General features: G+C 34.3%; 1 protein-coding gene across 2 annotated transcripts in view; it reads left to right on the top strand.

Annotated features, from left to right (window-relative positions):
• The window catches only part of CFAP299 (cilia and flagella associated protein 299), a 646,399-nt gene that overhangs the window by 236,089 nt on the left and 393,714 nt on the right, over positions 1–16,596 (top strand). For both annotated transcript variants that reach the window (XM_015138434.3, XM_078002640.1), the window contains exon 3: positions 2,071–2,161. In XM_015138434.3, the coding sequence (XP_014993920.2) occupies positions 2,071–2,161 (91 nt within the window). The remainder of the gene's footprint in view (positions 1–2,070; positions 2,162–16,596) is intronic.

The raw sequence follows: 16,596 nt of genomic DNA, 5'->3' as shown, positions 1-16,596 counted from the left end.
TTGGTTACTATAGTATAACCTAACCACTGTTGATTTATGTACTTGTAAAATGAATTCTCTGTTCAAATTTCACAGAGAATTTCCAACAAACTGTGGTTTTGAAAACAGACCATAAGCAGGAAATTAGGTAGACGCTGAATAAGTGAATATTAGTAGTAGTAGAATAGCAGTAGAAAACATGTAGATTTTTCTAAACAAGCAACTGATAAAATTACTTTTCTGTTTGAGACATTTAATATCAAAGTAATACATAGTATATATCGTAACATGGAACACTCACTTTTGGACAGAACAGTGCATTAAAGAAATTCTCAAATATCTGATTATCTCCTTTTGTGCTAATTAGTAATTATTTTCCATGTAAATTTAGGTTTTTTATTATTAAGTGATATATATTTTATATCTATATTATATATTTAATATAGATATTATATATATATATGACAAACTGAGGAACATAAAGCTAGAAAAGCAAAAGCAGATAAGTTATGATCAATTTAAGGAGCTACATTTCTAGATCAATAACATAAACAGTAGGTTGCAATGATTTAACCTAGTAGTAATTGCTCCTTAACTCTTCGCAAAAAACAATCACTAGGTGTATTTTCTCTCTTAAATATTTCCCAAATCTATCCTTTCCTTCCTATCCTTACCATCACTTCTTTAAATCAGATATTCATCATCTCTTTCTAAAGGTTTGTGATAGTCCCTTAATTAATCCCTGCAGTGTTGCTCTCCTCCAGGTTACCTTTTTCAAAGTTGCTGAATACTGTTTCTAAAACACAGATTTGATTATCTAATTTCCTTGCATTAGACCGTTTTGGTTCAACACTTTCTGGTACAATGACAAGGTCCAACCTCCTTAAGTAGCACACAAGCCTTCCCTGAAAGCGATTGTGAGAATGAGTTGTAAGACCAGACTCTACTATCTGGACTTACTAAATATTTATAACAATATGTTTATTAAAATGTTAACTTCTATTAATATTAACTGGTTTCTCCCTCACTTCCTGTGTTTACTCTGTTTTGCCATTACCCGATTGCCTTGCAATTTTACATTTGTATTTCTTTATTCCTTTGTAGTTACTGATAACGCTCTCCTTCCACCCCACAAACTGGTTAGTATATACTACGTCAAGTTTTAACATTATGTTCAAGAGTAATTGGTTTTAATTTTGAGATTAAGTGACTTTTCATTGAGTAAGACACTTGTTTTATGAACTCCTCTGATACTTGGTCTATATCTCTATTATTCCAGTTATCACATGGTATGACATTATGTTTATGTATCTGTTTACCTCTATGAGACCATAGGCAACTTGAGAGCAGGAACTATGTCTTGTGCATGATTGTGCCCTGATACAGTTCCTGGTACATAGCAGACACATGATGAAAAAGTTTGTGGAATATGTAGGAAATTGCTGTATAAAGAAAAGATGATTATTTCACAAATCACTCTTGAACTCACTATTATGTGGTTCAGTTTTGTTTGATTGAGATCTTTGTGATACATTTCTTTTAAAATATATTTCCAGAGAATGTTATTTTTTGAATTCTTGATGCTTCCCTTCATCTAACAAAGATAAGTCAACCTAGTTTCCTTTCCTCCCTTGATTGTTTCTACTCATAGAGCTAAAATTAATGCTCTACTCCAGTAACTATATTAGCATAGGTGTCTAGTATTTTCATTTCCCCAAATTAATGAATAAACTGTACTAAAATTATAGGCAATTTAAAATTTGTATGGGAAGTGAGCAGTACAAGCATGTTGACTTTTCATGATATATTAAAAAAAGAACAAAATGGGCATGTAAATGAAATAATATCTGCCATGAATCCTGATATGGATATATTATTTAAAGGCTTGATTTCAACTATTTATAAATAAAGACTCTATTACTGTATAAAATTAAATTGATGAATCTAGCAGATCATAATGATTTTATTTATATGGTTTTCATGTTGCAAGGAAGTTGTCACTTGGAATAAAGAAGCATTATTGTTGGCTCCAGAGTGTTGGAAACATATTTGTTATCTAATATATTACAACTGAAGATCTGCTTTTTACAGGACACTAACAAGTGCTGGTAAAGACCTACAAGATAATTTTCTGATGGCCCTGGCAATGAGAGAAGAAGACAATCGCAATGGAAAACTGAGTGTAAGTACATTTCACCTAATAGCTTAAAATGTATACACTAAAGGCACAATTAACATTAAAAATATAACATTAAATATCTTTCTTAAAGTAATTTGTAAGATGTAAAATATGGTTCCTCTTTATTAATTATATATTATAGGAATAAATGTAAAAAGTCAAAGATTCTCATTTACATATCTAGAAGTAGCCAAATGGTTAAAAAGAAAAAGGATTCTAAACATTCATTGCAAAGAAAATGCCTTTGCGTGGCAGAATGGTTCTTTAACCTAGGTAAAGCCTCCAGCTTCTTTTAAACTTAACCTCTTTTTACACTCTCTCAAGTTGCATCACCAACTGACCCCAAGTTTTGTCCCCTGATTTTACGTGACTCCTAGAATATAGTACCATACATAGTCTGTCTTCTAGTCCTACTTTGGAAGATGTGATAGAAATCATATAATAGAAGAATATGTGTTATCATTATTATTTTGAATGATCCAAGGAGAATATACTTTTACTTTATTAAAATGTGTGCTATATCAAATATGTAGAGTAAGTGAATATTATTTGGAATAAAGATTTACTTTCATGCTTTGTTAATATGATATTTGTGATAACAGTCTGTGTAAGTCTTAACATATTCCAAATTAAATTTAATAGAAAAGGCAAATATTCATGCTAAAGGTGTAGTAAGTGACTGACTTACAGAAAATCAGAAATAGTGTGATAAAAAATATTTAGAGCAACAGAACAATACATATATAAGGACATCTATTCTACCAATACTTTCTCAAAAAAGAGTTGGAGTTTTTCTCACTATCAGATCCACTGAAAATATCACATGCAGGCAAAACCCTCAATGTACTTCAGAGAGAGAAAAAAATCATACCATGTTTAGTTAATAGAATAGAATTAGCCCTGACTTAAAATAAGGGAACATTTCTTGTAGGAAGTAGGCTGACAGAGGTTTTAAAAGGGTGGGGATGGAAACATGGGCAGAGACTAGACTTTGGACAGCCTTAGTAATCACAGCAGAAAAGTCTGGAATTTATCTGACTGTTAGTACAGCAGCTAGAGATGTTTGAGGAAAGGCAGGAGAAAGTGGTGTCAAAGAACCTGTTAAGGACGTCCAAGAAGGAGCAAATGATTATCAGTGGTCAAACAAGATAAGGACTGAAAAACCATCTATTGTGTTTGCCTGTAGATTATTATTATTTTTTTAATTTGTCAAGAACAAATTCCACCCACAGTAAAGGTAGAAAACAAATTCCATAAGGTTGAAAAAAATGGTCGACGATTAAATAGTAGGACCAGCAAGCACAGACAGCTTTAGAGACCCAGAGTCTGTGATTTGAACCGCAATGATATGCTTCTTTTCAAACACATCTTCTTTATCTTGTTCTTCCATTGTTATCTCCTTTGATGACGAATTACAGCACTAACCACCATCTTACTCAGATCAGAAGCATGTCAGTTACAGACTCTTTCTCTCACCCATGTTGAATAAGCTACCTACCAAGTTCTCTTAAGTATAAGTCAAATCAATTTACTTTAATCATCCTAAGTATCGTTTACCTTGATTCAAGCCATTATTATATCTTAAAGAAATTAAAACAGACTTCTAAATGATATACCTATATATGTTCTTGCTCAACTTCCATTCATTTTCCAGTTACCCAAAACATATTTCTTGTGCATTTGCACAAGGTTGGAATGGTTCTAGGCATTGGGAGTCTGAGGTGCTGCAGAGTTCATGACCTTAGCGGGTTTATATTTTTCAGAGTAGAGATAGAAAGTAAGACAAAATAAAAATGGAATAATTAAATTCAGCTCTAGATGAATACTATAGAAAATATAATATTAATATTTAAATTAATATGCTTTTCCATCATCTGTTTAGACAAAACATTGAAATTTATGTGCAATTTATGTACAAAAATATTTTTAAAATTTTTTATTTGTTGTACAGTACTTCAAATGACAGGGACAATGAATGTTTTTCCCTAGTAATGTAGCTATTTAGCTTTATTTTAAATATGAGCCGTTCATGTGTGAAAATGTTTCTACCTCACACCTCATGTATTTTAGGTTTAAAAATTCTTAAAAGACTAAAATGAATAATTTTATTATTTATTTCTCAATTGTATGCAGATCTATTGTTTCCCGAGCAAGTGTAGCTTTCTGATTGCTCATGCTATGAAGTTTTTAACACTACTACCACAGTGAAGCATTTGCAAAGTGTATGCTTATGATAAGTGCTTGGCACAGCACATTGTACCGGTCTGTTTTAGAATAGCCAACAACTCACATTAGAGGCAAATGACGGTAATTCAAACAGATGTAAAAAATTCAGAGACCTGAACTCATCGAATAAATATACGAGCTATTACAAATGTATTTTCTCAGAAATATCAGTGGAAAATTTATAGAAATTAAATATTTAAATGAGACTGAAACTAGGACATAATTTAATCTCCAGAAATGCTGCAGTAGGAACGGGAGAATTACACAGGATGCTTTAATGAAGATGTACATCTTGAGAGCATTTCATGTATATGTTAGAGACTAAGGAACATCTTAGAGGTCAAGATGTGGTAATTGAAGAAAAAACTAGTTAGAAATTAGAGAGGTAAAATGGATTATTTTGAGACAATAATTTTCAATTTCTTTCAAGACTACTCTGAAGTATTTGCATAGCAGATCAATCTGTTTTATTTCCTTTCTTGGTGTCTATGATATAGTTATCTTACAGTTTTTCTACTTTCTTCTGACTTTTTAACTCAATCTCTTTCTTGGGCTGATCACCTTATACCTCCGGTTGACCTATATCGCTTCTACTATACACATTTTCCCTTAGTGAACCATCAAAACCCATGAGTTCACTGACTATGTTTCTTGCTACAAAAAACAGAAACCTAGATCCTTTTTGTCTATCTATTAATTATGTTTTTTTCAGTTAGTCATTAAACAAATAGTGATAAATGGCTCTATATAAGGCATCGTACTAACTGCTTGGGATACAATGGGTGGCAAGTGCTTATGGAGCTTACAGTTGTTTGGGGCAGAAAATGAATAATCAAATAATCATTATTTGTATAGAAATAAAAGCGGCCGGGCGCGGTGGCTCACGCCTGTAATCCCAGCACTTTGGGAGGCCGAGACGGGCGGATCACGAGGTCAGGAGATCGAGACCATCCTGGCTAACACGGTGAAACCCCGTCTCTACTAAAAAATACAAAAAACTAGCCGGGCGAGGTGGCGGGCGCCTATAGTCCCAGCTACTCCGGAGGCTGAGGCAGGAGAATGGCGTGAACCCGGGAGGCGGAGCTTGCAGTGAGCTGAGATCCGGCCACCGCACTCCAGCCTGGGTGACAGAGCGAGACTCCGTCTCAAAAAAAAAAAAAAAAAAAAAAAAAAAAAGAAAAAGAAAAAAAAGCAAAAATGCAATGTGACAGGTGCTATGGAGGAAAAACACAAAAAGCTCTGATTGTGTGTAAGTGGATAGAGGATGATATAATCAGATTTTCAGACAGAAAACATCAGTGTGCCTTTAGTATAGGGAATAAATTTCAGAAAGGATTAAGCAGATGCCAGCGGATGCATTGCAAAATCAGATGAAAAGAAGAGAAATGATTTGAGAGCTATTTAGAAGGCAAACTTGGCAGGATGCTGTGATAAGATATAGTTAAGGAAGGGGTAGAAAGAAAGGGGGTGGTCTTTGGAGATGGATAGATGATGCTGCCACTCTGAGATGTAGTGCACTAAAAGATCAGAAATGGGGGACAGAGATCATGTGGTTGATTTTGAACATACTGAATTTGAGTTGTTTTTGACAAAAGAATATGTGCAGATATTAAGAAGCTGGAGAAAAAGATCTGAATTCTACTCCAAAGTTTACCTCCATATTGCTATCCCTCAAATGCTCAACATTTACTCTATTAGTAAGTTATTTATTTTTCCTTTTCCACTTATCAGATCTCACATCCATTTGGTCACGAACCCTGGTCAATTTTACTTGGTAAATAATTCTCAAATCAATGTGGGAGAGAAGGCAATGAAGCCAAAGAGATTGGTAACAGACAGGTCTAAGGGCTCTGTTACTGTGCTCAGTAGCAAGGACAGTGTTACTGAGATGAAGGTGATGAATGTCCTTAAAAGAATGTATACAAATGGTTAATGTGATCAGACATGCAATTTAAGAGTACACCGGCAGCAGTATATGGGGATAAGTGTGTCTCCATAGAGATGGGGAATGAAATATAAGACAGGGAGGTCAACTGAGAGGCCATTGTAACAGTTCAGGCAATACATAATAGAAGGCTGAGATAAATAAATGACAAAATGAATGGGAAGAGAAAGATAGATTGAGTGATTACTTAGGAGATAAAATCTGCACACCATGTGCTTGTTTTTATGTAAGAAATGGTGATTTGTGAGATTCAGTGGAGAGTGAGCAGCTGATAATAATTTTAATAATGGAAAGAAGTATAATCCTGGCTTTAGAGGATTTAGTATAGTTCAGTGATTATAAAACAGAATTTTGAGGTAGACAGTAACTAGACTGAAGTTCCAGACTCACTGCCTACCAAGTATTATGGATTCCAAAGGACATTACTGTATTTTCTAAGCCACAATTTCCTTCTCTGTAATGTGGGAATTAAAAGAGTACCTTCATCTTAATATTGATTATTGAAAATATAGATTAAACATTTGTCACACTGTATGATACATGACAACTATTTCATATATAATAAATTTTATAATAAAGGAGTGTTATAACTGCTAAAGCTATAATTGTGAATAAAATAGATATAGAAAATATGTAATACTTTTGCTCATAGTCTTTAAGGAAAACATTGATTAGATTTGAATTTCTCTTTAGAAAAGATAGTTGAAACAGTTCTTTGAGACAATCAGTTGCTTATAGATTTTATTAGAGATGCAAAGATTGCTGGTCATCATAAGATATTATGGCCCTCAGAATATTTTTTAAAGAAACACTATAGATTTTTTTAGTGTTGTAGGAACCCCTCTCCATTTTAACTTATACTCTGTCCAAACCACTTTACCATTTGTCAAAAACAAAGATGTTTGGGAGATGGGTCCTCCCTATAGTGCTTCTAATGTAATAGGATTATGTAACTCTTTCTAGTGAACAAGCAGCTAGGGGAGGAGATAATTATTTTTCAGATAGTAGCAAACTAAGAATCCCTGATTTGTTGAGTGAAAAAAGTAAAAATAAAACATTTCCCTTCTAATTAAAGACTCATGAAGATAATAATGAAAGGTCACATGTCACATGCTGTTCTGGGTGGGAAAAGTGAGACCCACTGACACTTATTTTCCCACTGAATGTTCACTGTGTAAACAGTCACATGGGTGACTAGTTTTGGCTTTGAAATATGCATTATTGAAGCTAGTAAAAAAACATTCCCTACAGCTTTTCCTTTAGAGTCATTCAAAGAAACCACTGTACCTGGGTCAGGAAAACTTATGAATTAGGTGGTTCCTAATATACCCATTTCCTGTGTTGAAATCTCTATGAAACATAAGATTGTGTTGTATATGACCAATAACATTGTGCTGACATGATCTTTTCCCTCCTTGCTATTTTCCAACTTTTATAAAATGTTCCCTTTCAAGGAAATGAAGGTATTATACAGATGTTTATTTATTTTTTAATATAATTCATGCTTGTCTACTAATAAACCCTTATGGAAATTATATGACTCACACAATCTTAACCTCATTTTAAATAAATTACATCAACATTTGGGGGAAAATGTATATCAACGTTTATTTCACTAGAAAAAGTATAGCTGGATAGATCTTTAATTTCCTTATTTCCTGGATAAAAATTTGATACAGAAGCAGTGAGAAGTGCAAGACAGAGTGAAGGTTATGGAGTCATCTTATCTGAGTTTGAATCTTGAATTTTCTACTTATCACAAGCTAAAGACACATTTCTCAACTCAACACAGCCTGAGTTTCCCCACCCAAAGTATGGGGATAATAATTTTCACACTGCTGAGATATTTATAGAATACAATTATATAATGTGTAAAGTACATCTAAGCCTAAAACTTGGTAGGTGTATTTTTTTTTTTTTTTCTGAGACAGCGCTTTGCTCTGTTGCCCAGGTTGGAGTGCAGTGGTACCATCATGGCTCACTGCAGCCAAGATTTCCTGGGCTCAAGTATCCTCCCACCTCAGCATCCTGAAAAGCTGAAACTACTGGCATGTGTTGCCACACCCAGCTATTTTTTAGAGTTATTTGTAGAGACAGGGTTTCCCTACATTGCCCAGGCTAGTCGTGAACACCTGGGCTCAAGTTACCCTCTTGCTGGGCCTCCTAAAGTGCAAGCTACTGCATTATAGATGTTTAATAAAGCATAAATACCATGTGTTATGTTAGGTCAGATTCCCTAAAAACAGATCCTAGGCTGCCAATTTTAGTGCAAGCGATCTATTGAGAAAGTTCTTTCATCTGAAACCTGTTATGGCATGATGGAAGCACAATACTATAGAGGAAGAAGCTAGGCAGAGATGTGGTTTCAGTGGAAATCTAGTCTCAGTCTGATCTCACAGAAATAATATGTATGAGAGATTGTTCTGTCTGCGGCAAGGGGAATTTGCTTGTATACATTTCCTTCGCCTTTCCTCTCTCCATCAATTAATCATCAGCTGCCACAGAGGTGGGAGATGGAGAAGTAGCTCCTGTCAGCTAAGGACAGTCCTTTCAAGGAGGGTGCAGGTGGGAACTATTGGCTTTTAACACCTGCAGCTCTGGAGCTGGGTACATCTGCCTGGGAAATGAGATCTAAGAGGGATACTACCAACATCCACTGCAGTGCTCTATAACTACAGATGCTAAAGCTTAGTTCTAGCCATTTTAGAAAAAAGGAGTATGTAATTGTTTCGATAATGTCATCTTATGTAAGCAAAACATAATTTTGTTTAGGTATTTAAAGTTATCAATCATTTTATGTGAAAATTTAATGATATCTTTAGTGTTACATATCTGACATAAGACATAGTCATTTGAATTAAAATAAAAAGTATTTGGTCATTTGCAAATAACCAAAAGCCCAAGCATGATTTGGTGTCCAAAAATTTTACATATGTAAGAAACTTTCCCAGTTAAATCTTGTGTCTGCTAGTACATGTCCCATATATAATTGGTGCTGGGTTTTTCAAACTGACAGAATCAAGACAGCCAATTATACTTCATTAAGACAATTAGATAATAATAATAATGACTATAATTTCAGCAATAGCTAACATATATTAAAAGCTTACCAAGTACTGGGCATTTTTCATAAGTGCTTTATATCCCTGAACTCTTAATATTTACTACATATATGAAATAGGTATTATTTTTATATCCACTTTATAGATGAGAATTCTGAGGCACGAAGAGGTTGAACATCTTATCCAGGTTTACATAACTGATTAGTGAGTGACTTGAAATCAAATCTAGGCAGTCTGGCTCCAGAGTCTGATTTTAACCACTATGCAAATGAACAAAATTGCCCTTCACAGAGCAAGACTTATGAAAACATATTACTTATGAGAGTGGGGTATTAGCTCAGATGTAGCAGGTAAAACTGATGTTAATAACAGTAGATACATTAGTAGCTTGTATTGCATGACTGTCACTCCTCTAAGCACTTTATATGTTAACTCAATCACTCCTGATTTGTATCTTTATTTCTAGGTGACAAAACGAGTCACAGAGAGGTTAAATATTTTGCCCAAAGTTCATGGTAAAACACATGTTTAAACTCAAGCAATCTGGGTCCGGAATCTGGGCTCATTAACCATTGAGCCCCCAAAGAGAGACACTCATCCATGGAAACATGAATATTATTTCCATGTGATTTAATTAAATATGAAAATATGGGAAAAAATCTCTTTATACCTCCTGGGAAGAATTTATTTAACAAAATGCTAAAATCACAAACCATTAAAATTTAGTAAAACTGATTTCATTAAAACTAAAATCCTTTATTGACAAAAGATAACTAGCAATGTTTAAAGACAAACCACATATATATGTAATGCATAAAGCTGGCAAAGCATTTGTATCAATAACTTAAAAAGAATTTTTACTAGTTAAAAAAATCCAATCAACAACTGTACAGATTATAAACAGGCAATTCAGGGATGAGGAAGCCAAATAGTTCAATAAATAGGAAAAGACACTCAACTGTACTAATCTGATTGCTAATCAAAGACAAGAGAATTAAAATGAGCTATATTTCACACCCACGAGATCGACAAAAATTTAAAAAGACATGTTATTCCAAATGCAGGTGAGATGTGAAGTAAGAAACCATGTTCGGTGATGGCAGTAGAGTACATTGTTAGGCAACTTTAGAGAGCAGTTTGACAATATCTAGTAAAGAGAAAGATGTGTATAATCTTTATACTAGTAGATAAATAATTGAGAGAAACTCTCAATCATATAAGCGAGGAGATAATTACAAGTCTGTAATTATCATGTAAGTGTAATTGTAGCATTGCCCATAATAGCAGCATAACCTAAATGTTCATAAACATAAGAACAGGTTGTTGTCCATTCTTACAATGCGACATTATACAGAAATTAATGAAAAAATATAGACATTCTTTATGTCAACGTAAGATCATCTCAAAGACATCGAGTTTAGTTAAAAGGAAAAAAGGCATGTTTCAGAATGATGTGTACAGAATGAGTCTCAGTCACTGATGAGTTCGTTCCTTCTTGGGTTTCAGTTTCCTTATCTGTAAATTGGATTACAAACTGTATTAAATAGAAAGTTTGTGAGGATTAAATCAATTTATACAGGTAAAAGTATTTGAAACACTATTTAGAAGACAGAATGAGCTGGATGTGGTGGCTCACGCCTGTAATCCCAGCACTTTGGGAGGCTCAGATGGGCAGATCACAAGGTCAGGAGTTCGAGACTAGCCTGACCAACATGGTGAAACCCTGTCTCTACTAAAAATACAAAAAAAAAAAAAAAAAAATAGCCAGGTGTGGTGGCAGGTGCCTATAACTCAGCTACTTGGGAGGCTGAGGAAGGAGAATTGTTTGAACCCAGGAGGCGGAGGTTGCAGTGAGCTGAGATTGAGCCACTGCCCTTCAACCTGGGTGACAGGTGACAGAGTTGAGACTCTGTCTCAAAAAAACAAACAAACAAACAACAACAACAACAAAAAACCAAAAAACCAACCAAACAAAAAAAAAAACCCATACACATAGAATGCTTAATAACTTATTATTTTAAATGTTTATATAAAGTTCAAAAACTGACACAACAATCATTTGTATGGACATACTCATGTTGTAATCATATAAAAACTATATAGTACACATTGAGGAATAATATACCTTAAGTTAGGGAAAAGGGTTACATTGCGCTAGGTAGGAGGAAGTTGGAAAATAAAGGAGGGAGAAGAGTAGGATTAAAGAATAGGCTTTTATATAATGCTTTGTTTCTTTAACATTTATGATTCACATAACATTTATGATTCCAATATGTGAGAATGTTAAGATTTGAGCAAGTTGCTTAGCAGGATGTTGGCTACCTGAGTATTAGATATAATAGTTATGTTAATATTTTTTATATTAATCTTTCTTAACTTTATGTTTGAAATATTTTATAGTCATACATAGAAGCAAGAAACATAGATTATAATACTTTAGGAAAATTTTTAAATGAACAATTATTGGTGAATTTATTATATCTAGTAACTTGTTTACAAAGAAACAAACAAAAAAACCATGCAGCAAAGAGGTAGAACCTTGGGGTGGCACCTCACAATTCTTTCTTCTCTGGAAATGGAATGCAGATCCAGGACAGGTGCCCTAGAGGCCATGGATGTCCTCCCTAATCCCTAACCCTCTCCACCTAGATGATCAATTACTGTTGAGCCAATAGGATTCCCTCTGTTGGAAAGTGACGTTAGAAATGGAGAGACACAGAACCTCGGAGTCACTGAGGCTAATCTTTTAAAATGTGTGATCATAATCTCCTGCTGCTGAGGTCCCTAATCTACCCGTGTACCTGTCCCTTTGTTTGGAAGGGCCTTCAATGGGATCTTTGAATTTGGGAGATACTGCAGGACCATTTCAGTAAATCCTCCATTTTGCTTAGAGTTCAATTTGTGGTTTACAGCAAAGAGAACTCTAACTACGACCTTAAAATTAGTATAGTTTATTTTTAACAGAGAGAGAATAATCATTTAGTATAATCCTTTTGTGGGAACAGATTTTTACTAATTCCATCCAGAAGAAACTTTCAAAAACATTGGTATACTGGAGTCTATGGATCCACACTCTGTATGCAACTAAGAAAGCTATGACTTCTTTTAAACTCAATTTTATGTACTTTTTTCACATATTAAAATACTAATTAAGAACTATTAAAATTGCTACAAATTTTGGAGAAATAGAATTCAAAATGGGGTGGGTGCAATAAAATGTAAAATTAGTGAATTTGCTCTTTGCAGTGATGTACATAAGGGTTTTTACCTTTTAAAACATTTGTGTTACTGAAATTATAAAACGTGCTATTGTACATAAGTGAGGAAGCATTTACAGATTGTTTTGGATTTGTATATGTGCAATAAAGGACGAATATATCCATGTGACTATTTGACCCTTGATGCAAAATGATAGTAGTATTTATTTGTTCAGCTCTATAAATTGTTAGAAAAAACTTCTGGCTGCCTAATGTTAACAAGTACAATGCCTTTCATGTTACAAATGATACAAAACAAGAAGGGAAAAAAATAATTTGCTATGTGAAACATATCATTAGACATGGATAAATTAAATGGCTATTCTGTCAAACAAATAGTTTTACTTCTCAAAATTAAAAGAGGGCCTCATAAGAAAGATTTTAATAAAATTCATTTGTCAGGAAAGATGTTGAGTGTGCTCTAATAAATAACAGAGCTAATCTTCAGAGCATTAAGAGGGATATAACCACGACTACTCTCTAAAATTTACGAAAATTATGGCTCAATCTAATTTGCAAAGCATGATGGTGAATTTGGCAGAAAACACTGAAGTAATATGTAACAGTTCTAATTTAGCGTTTTTGCTATTAGGAGTAAATTGTGTTGCATAATATTTGAAACATTTTTATTCTGATTTTCCAGTTGAATATAATTTAATACTTTTAGAGTTTGGTGTGTATAGCACAGTTTGGATCAGAAACAGAAGTTTAGCAATCATGCTGACTTCTCTTCTTCTCCTTAACTCTAAGATGTGGTGAATTAATTCAATGCTCTTTACAACCTAACTTTTGAAACAGTATTATGTTTATTTAGATGCCATAGCTAAAAAGGGAACACAATTGAGCCTTCCCATTCCTTATTCTCACTATTTTGTCTGGGAGAAGAATGTATTTTACAGTTGGGTCTTCACAGGACTGTGGCTGTGCATATATTGGCAGGTGCTATTCTTTGGACCAACTGTAGGTGTCTGACTCCATTGTTGATCTCTATTTATTCATTTTTAGCAGAGGGGTAGATCTAAATCTGAACCAATGTCTTCACTGCAGTTAAGATAGCAAGAATACATGTTTGAATTGACATGGTGGGTGACTTTTTATAAATATATACTCTGCTTCAGTTTTTGAGATATGGGAGGAAAGTCTCAGAAGAATCAATTTAGCTGTCATTCCTTGTCTAGGGATTGCTACTCCCCTTCCTATCTGACCAGTATATGGCTTTTGCAATGTTTACTATTACAATGATAATTAAGGTAGTTGTCTTTTATTGAACGCTAGCTTCATGTTGGCATTTGTAATTTGTCAAATCTTTTGGCGTAAAGTTACTTATAGTATCCCCTTATCATTTTAGTGTCTGTGGGATCTATGGTGATATCCACACTCTCCAGATATTGGTCTTCTCTTTCTTCCTGAGCAGGCTGGCTAGAGATTTTATCCATCTTCTCAAAGAGCCAGCTATTGGCTTCATTGATTTTTGTCTATTGATTTTGTGTTGTTAATTTTGTTGATGTCTGATATTTATTATTTCTTTTGTTCTGCTTACTTTGGTTTTTGCTTTTCTTTTTCTAGTTTTGTAGATGAAAGTTTAGGTCATCGATTTGAGATTTTTCTTCTTTTCTAACATAGGTGTTTCAGTGCTGTACATTTCCCTCTAAGCACCACTTTTGCACCATCAGATATTTTGATAGGTCGTATTTTCATTTTCATGCAGTCCAAATTTTCTAATCTCCTTTTTAGTTTATTTTTAACCATGAGTTATCCAAAAGTTGTTTTTTAGTTGCCAAATGTTTGGGTATTTTCTAGCTTCTTAAATTTCCCTAGCTTTTCTGAGATTGTTCAGTCTATTAATTTTAAATGCTCATTCCTTTTCTTCCTTTTCTGTTAAGATCGTATTATTTATACATGCTAGGTATATTAGTCCATTTTCACACTGCTGTAAAGAAATATCCAAGACTGGGTAATAAGGAAATAAGCTTAATTTGATTCTGAGTTCCACATGGCTCAGGTAGGCTTCAGGAAACTCACAGTCATGGCAGAAGTGACAGCAGTCACCTTCTTCACAAGGTGGCAGGAAAGATGGAGATTGAAGGAGGAACTTTCCAATCACTTATAAAACCATCAGATCTCATGAAAACTCATTCACTATCATGAGAACAGAATGGGGGAAACTGCCCCCATGATTCAATTATGTTGCACCAGGGTCCTTCCTCAACACCTGGGGATTATAATTCAAGATGAGGCTTGGGTGGGGACACAAAGCCAAGCCATATCAATAGGATTGGGCTGAATAGGCATATCACTAGTGTTTTTCATTTTTCTTTCCTCCTTACCCTTTCCAGAACATACCTCATGTTAAAAGCATGAATAATCTTGCTTTATATGTCATTTTCATTTTACAATATTGTATACCATTTTATGTTTTTAATCTTAGTGTTGCATTCTTATGTGATCCCTGAGAAAACTAGAATTGTTGCTTGTTTTGTTTTGCTTTGCTTGTTTTAAAATTTTATTCTATTCCCTGAATTACTTCTATGTCTACCAGGATGAATTTTTCTTTCTGTATATATTTGTGTCTATCACATAACAAGATTTTTCCCAAATATCTAGTGATTCTTGGTTATTCATTAACATTTAAGAATAACACGACACAAAAGCTGACTATTACCTCTGTGAATCTAGTTAGGGTCAACTAGTTAGTAATCACTGATAGGTTTTGCATCAACCTATGACTGGAGAGAGAATATTCTGTTAGTCAATGGCCCTCTTAAATATGGAAGGCCTTGCTCTTTGGCACCAAGTCCCAGGCTATGTGCTCTAATTCTCCCCAGCGACTTGGTTCCATTTCTTTAGTTATTAGTCCTCAATCCTTTGCAAGGGTGTTTGAGAGGCATGACTATCTGGCTATGGATAATTCTTTTCATATGGGTAGAGTGTATTTTCAAATGACCTCCTTGTTTTAGCCCCAGTTAACCCTTCTTACCTTCCATATTACTGGAATTCCTGAGTCCTGAACCTCTCCAGGGCTCTGCCAAGATTGGTTTCCTTCTTGCATGCAGTCCCCTCCCTTTTCCCCCCCTCCCAAAAATAACACAGATAGATTTCTATCTCAAATTCACAATTATATATTCTTATGTTATCTTCTAAAAGTTTTGTTGTTTTGGTGTTGACATTTAGATGTGTATTTCACCTGCAATTACCATTCTTCCTTCTTTTTTCTTCCACAAAATAAGCCCAATTATGCTTGCTTCCCTTTTATTAGTGATACTCACACTGGCTTGTCCAAAATTTTGTATATATCTGTTGCTTTGCAATAGATGCTACTTAATACGCTAGTTATAACTGACTTGTTGATATAAATGCTCTGTATCTTATTGGATTGGAGTAAAGAGTCACAAAATAAAATGACATCTCAATTAGTTGAGAATTAATATGCTGGAATGAATATACAGTTTAACAAGTTGCTGTTGTTTGAAGGTTTTCTGTGGACCTAAGAAATGAAAGTGTCTTTGAAAGAATGCTGCATACCACTTTGACATCTGCAATCCGGTATGAAATATTTATTAAGTTATCAAGCTAGGGAAATTATGGACATATTTTCTGGTGTGTTTTCTGAGGTGGTGAAGTTATCCAAAATACTTGGAAAAATATTTGAGGAGGAGGAACATCCAGTTCCAAAATACTTTCTCCTTTGGGGAGAGTGGATTTGGCAGTGCATGCAATACATAGCAGTCTATATCTGACCCCTGGTGAGGGTTCCCATCATACCTATTAGTCTTTGTGAGACTCTCTTGAATGAAACAGAATTGACCAAATGAAAGATCTTATTTTCTATAATTATCTTTTTGGAGTCAGAAGAGGGAAAGAGGGATTGTAGAAGGAGGGAGAGAGGAAGGAAGGGAAGGAGGAAAGCAGAGAGGGACAGATACGTGTTTGACACCAATTTCATTTTGA

This window comes from Macaca mulatta, chromosome 5 (genome assembly GCF_049350105.2).
Source record: "Macaca mulatta isolate MMU2019108-1 chromosome 5, T2T-MMU8v2.0, whole genome shotgun sequence".
Classification (NCBI taxonomy): Eukaryota; Metazoa; Chordata; class Mammalia; order Primates; family Cercopithecidae; genus Macaca; species Macaca mulatta.
The sequence above is the reverse complement of the archived record's forward strand: the minus strand, read 5'-3'. Positions and strand labels throughout refer to the sequence as shown.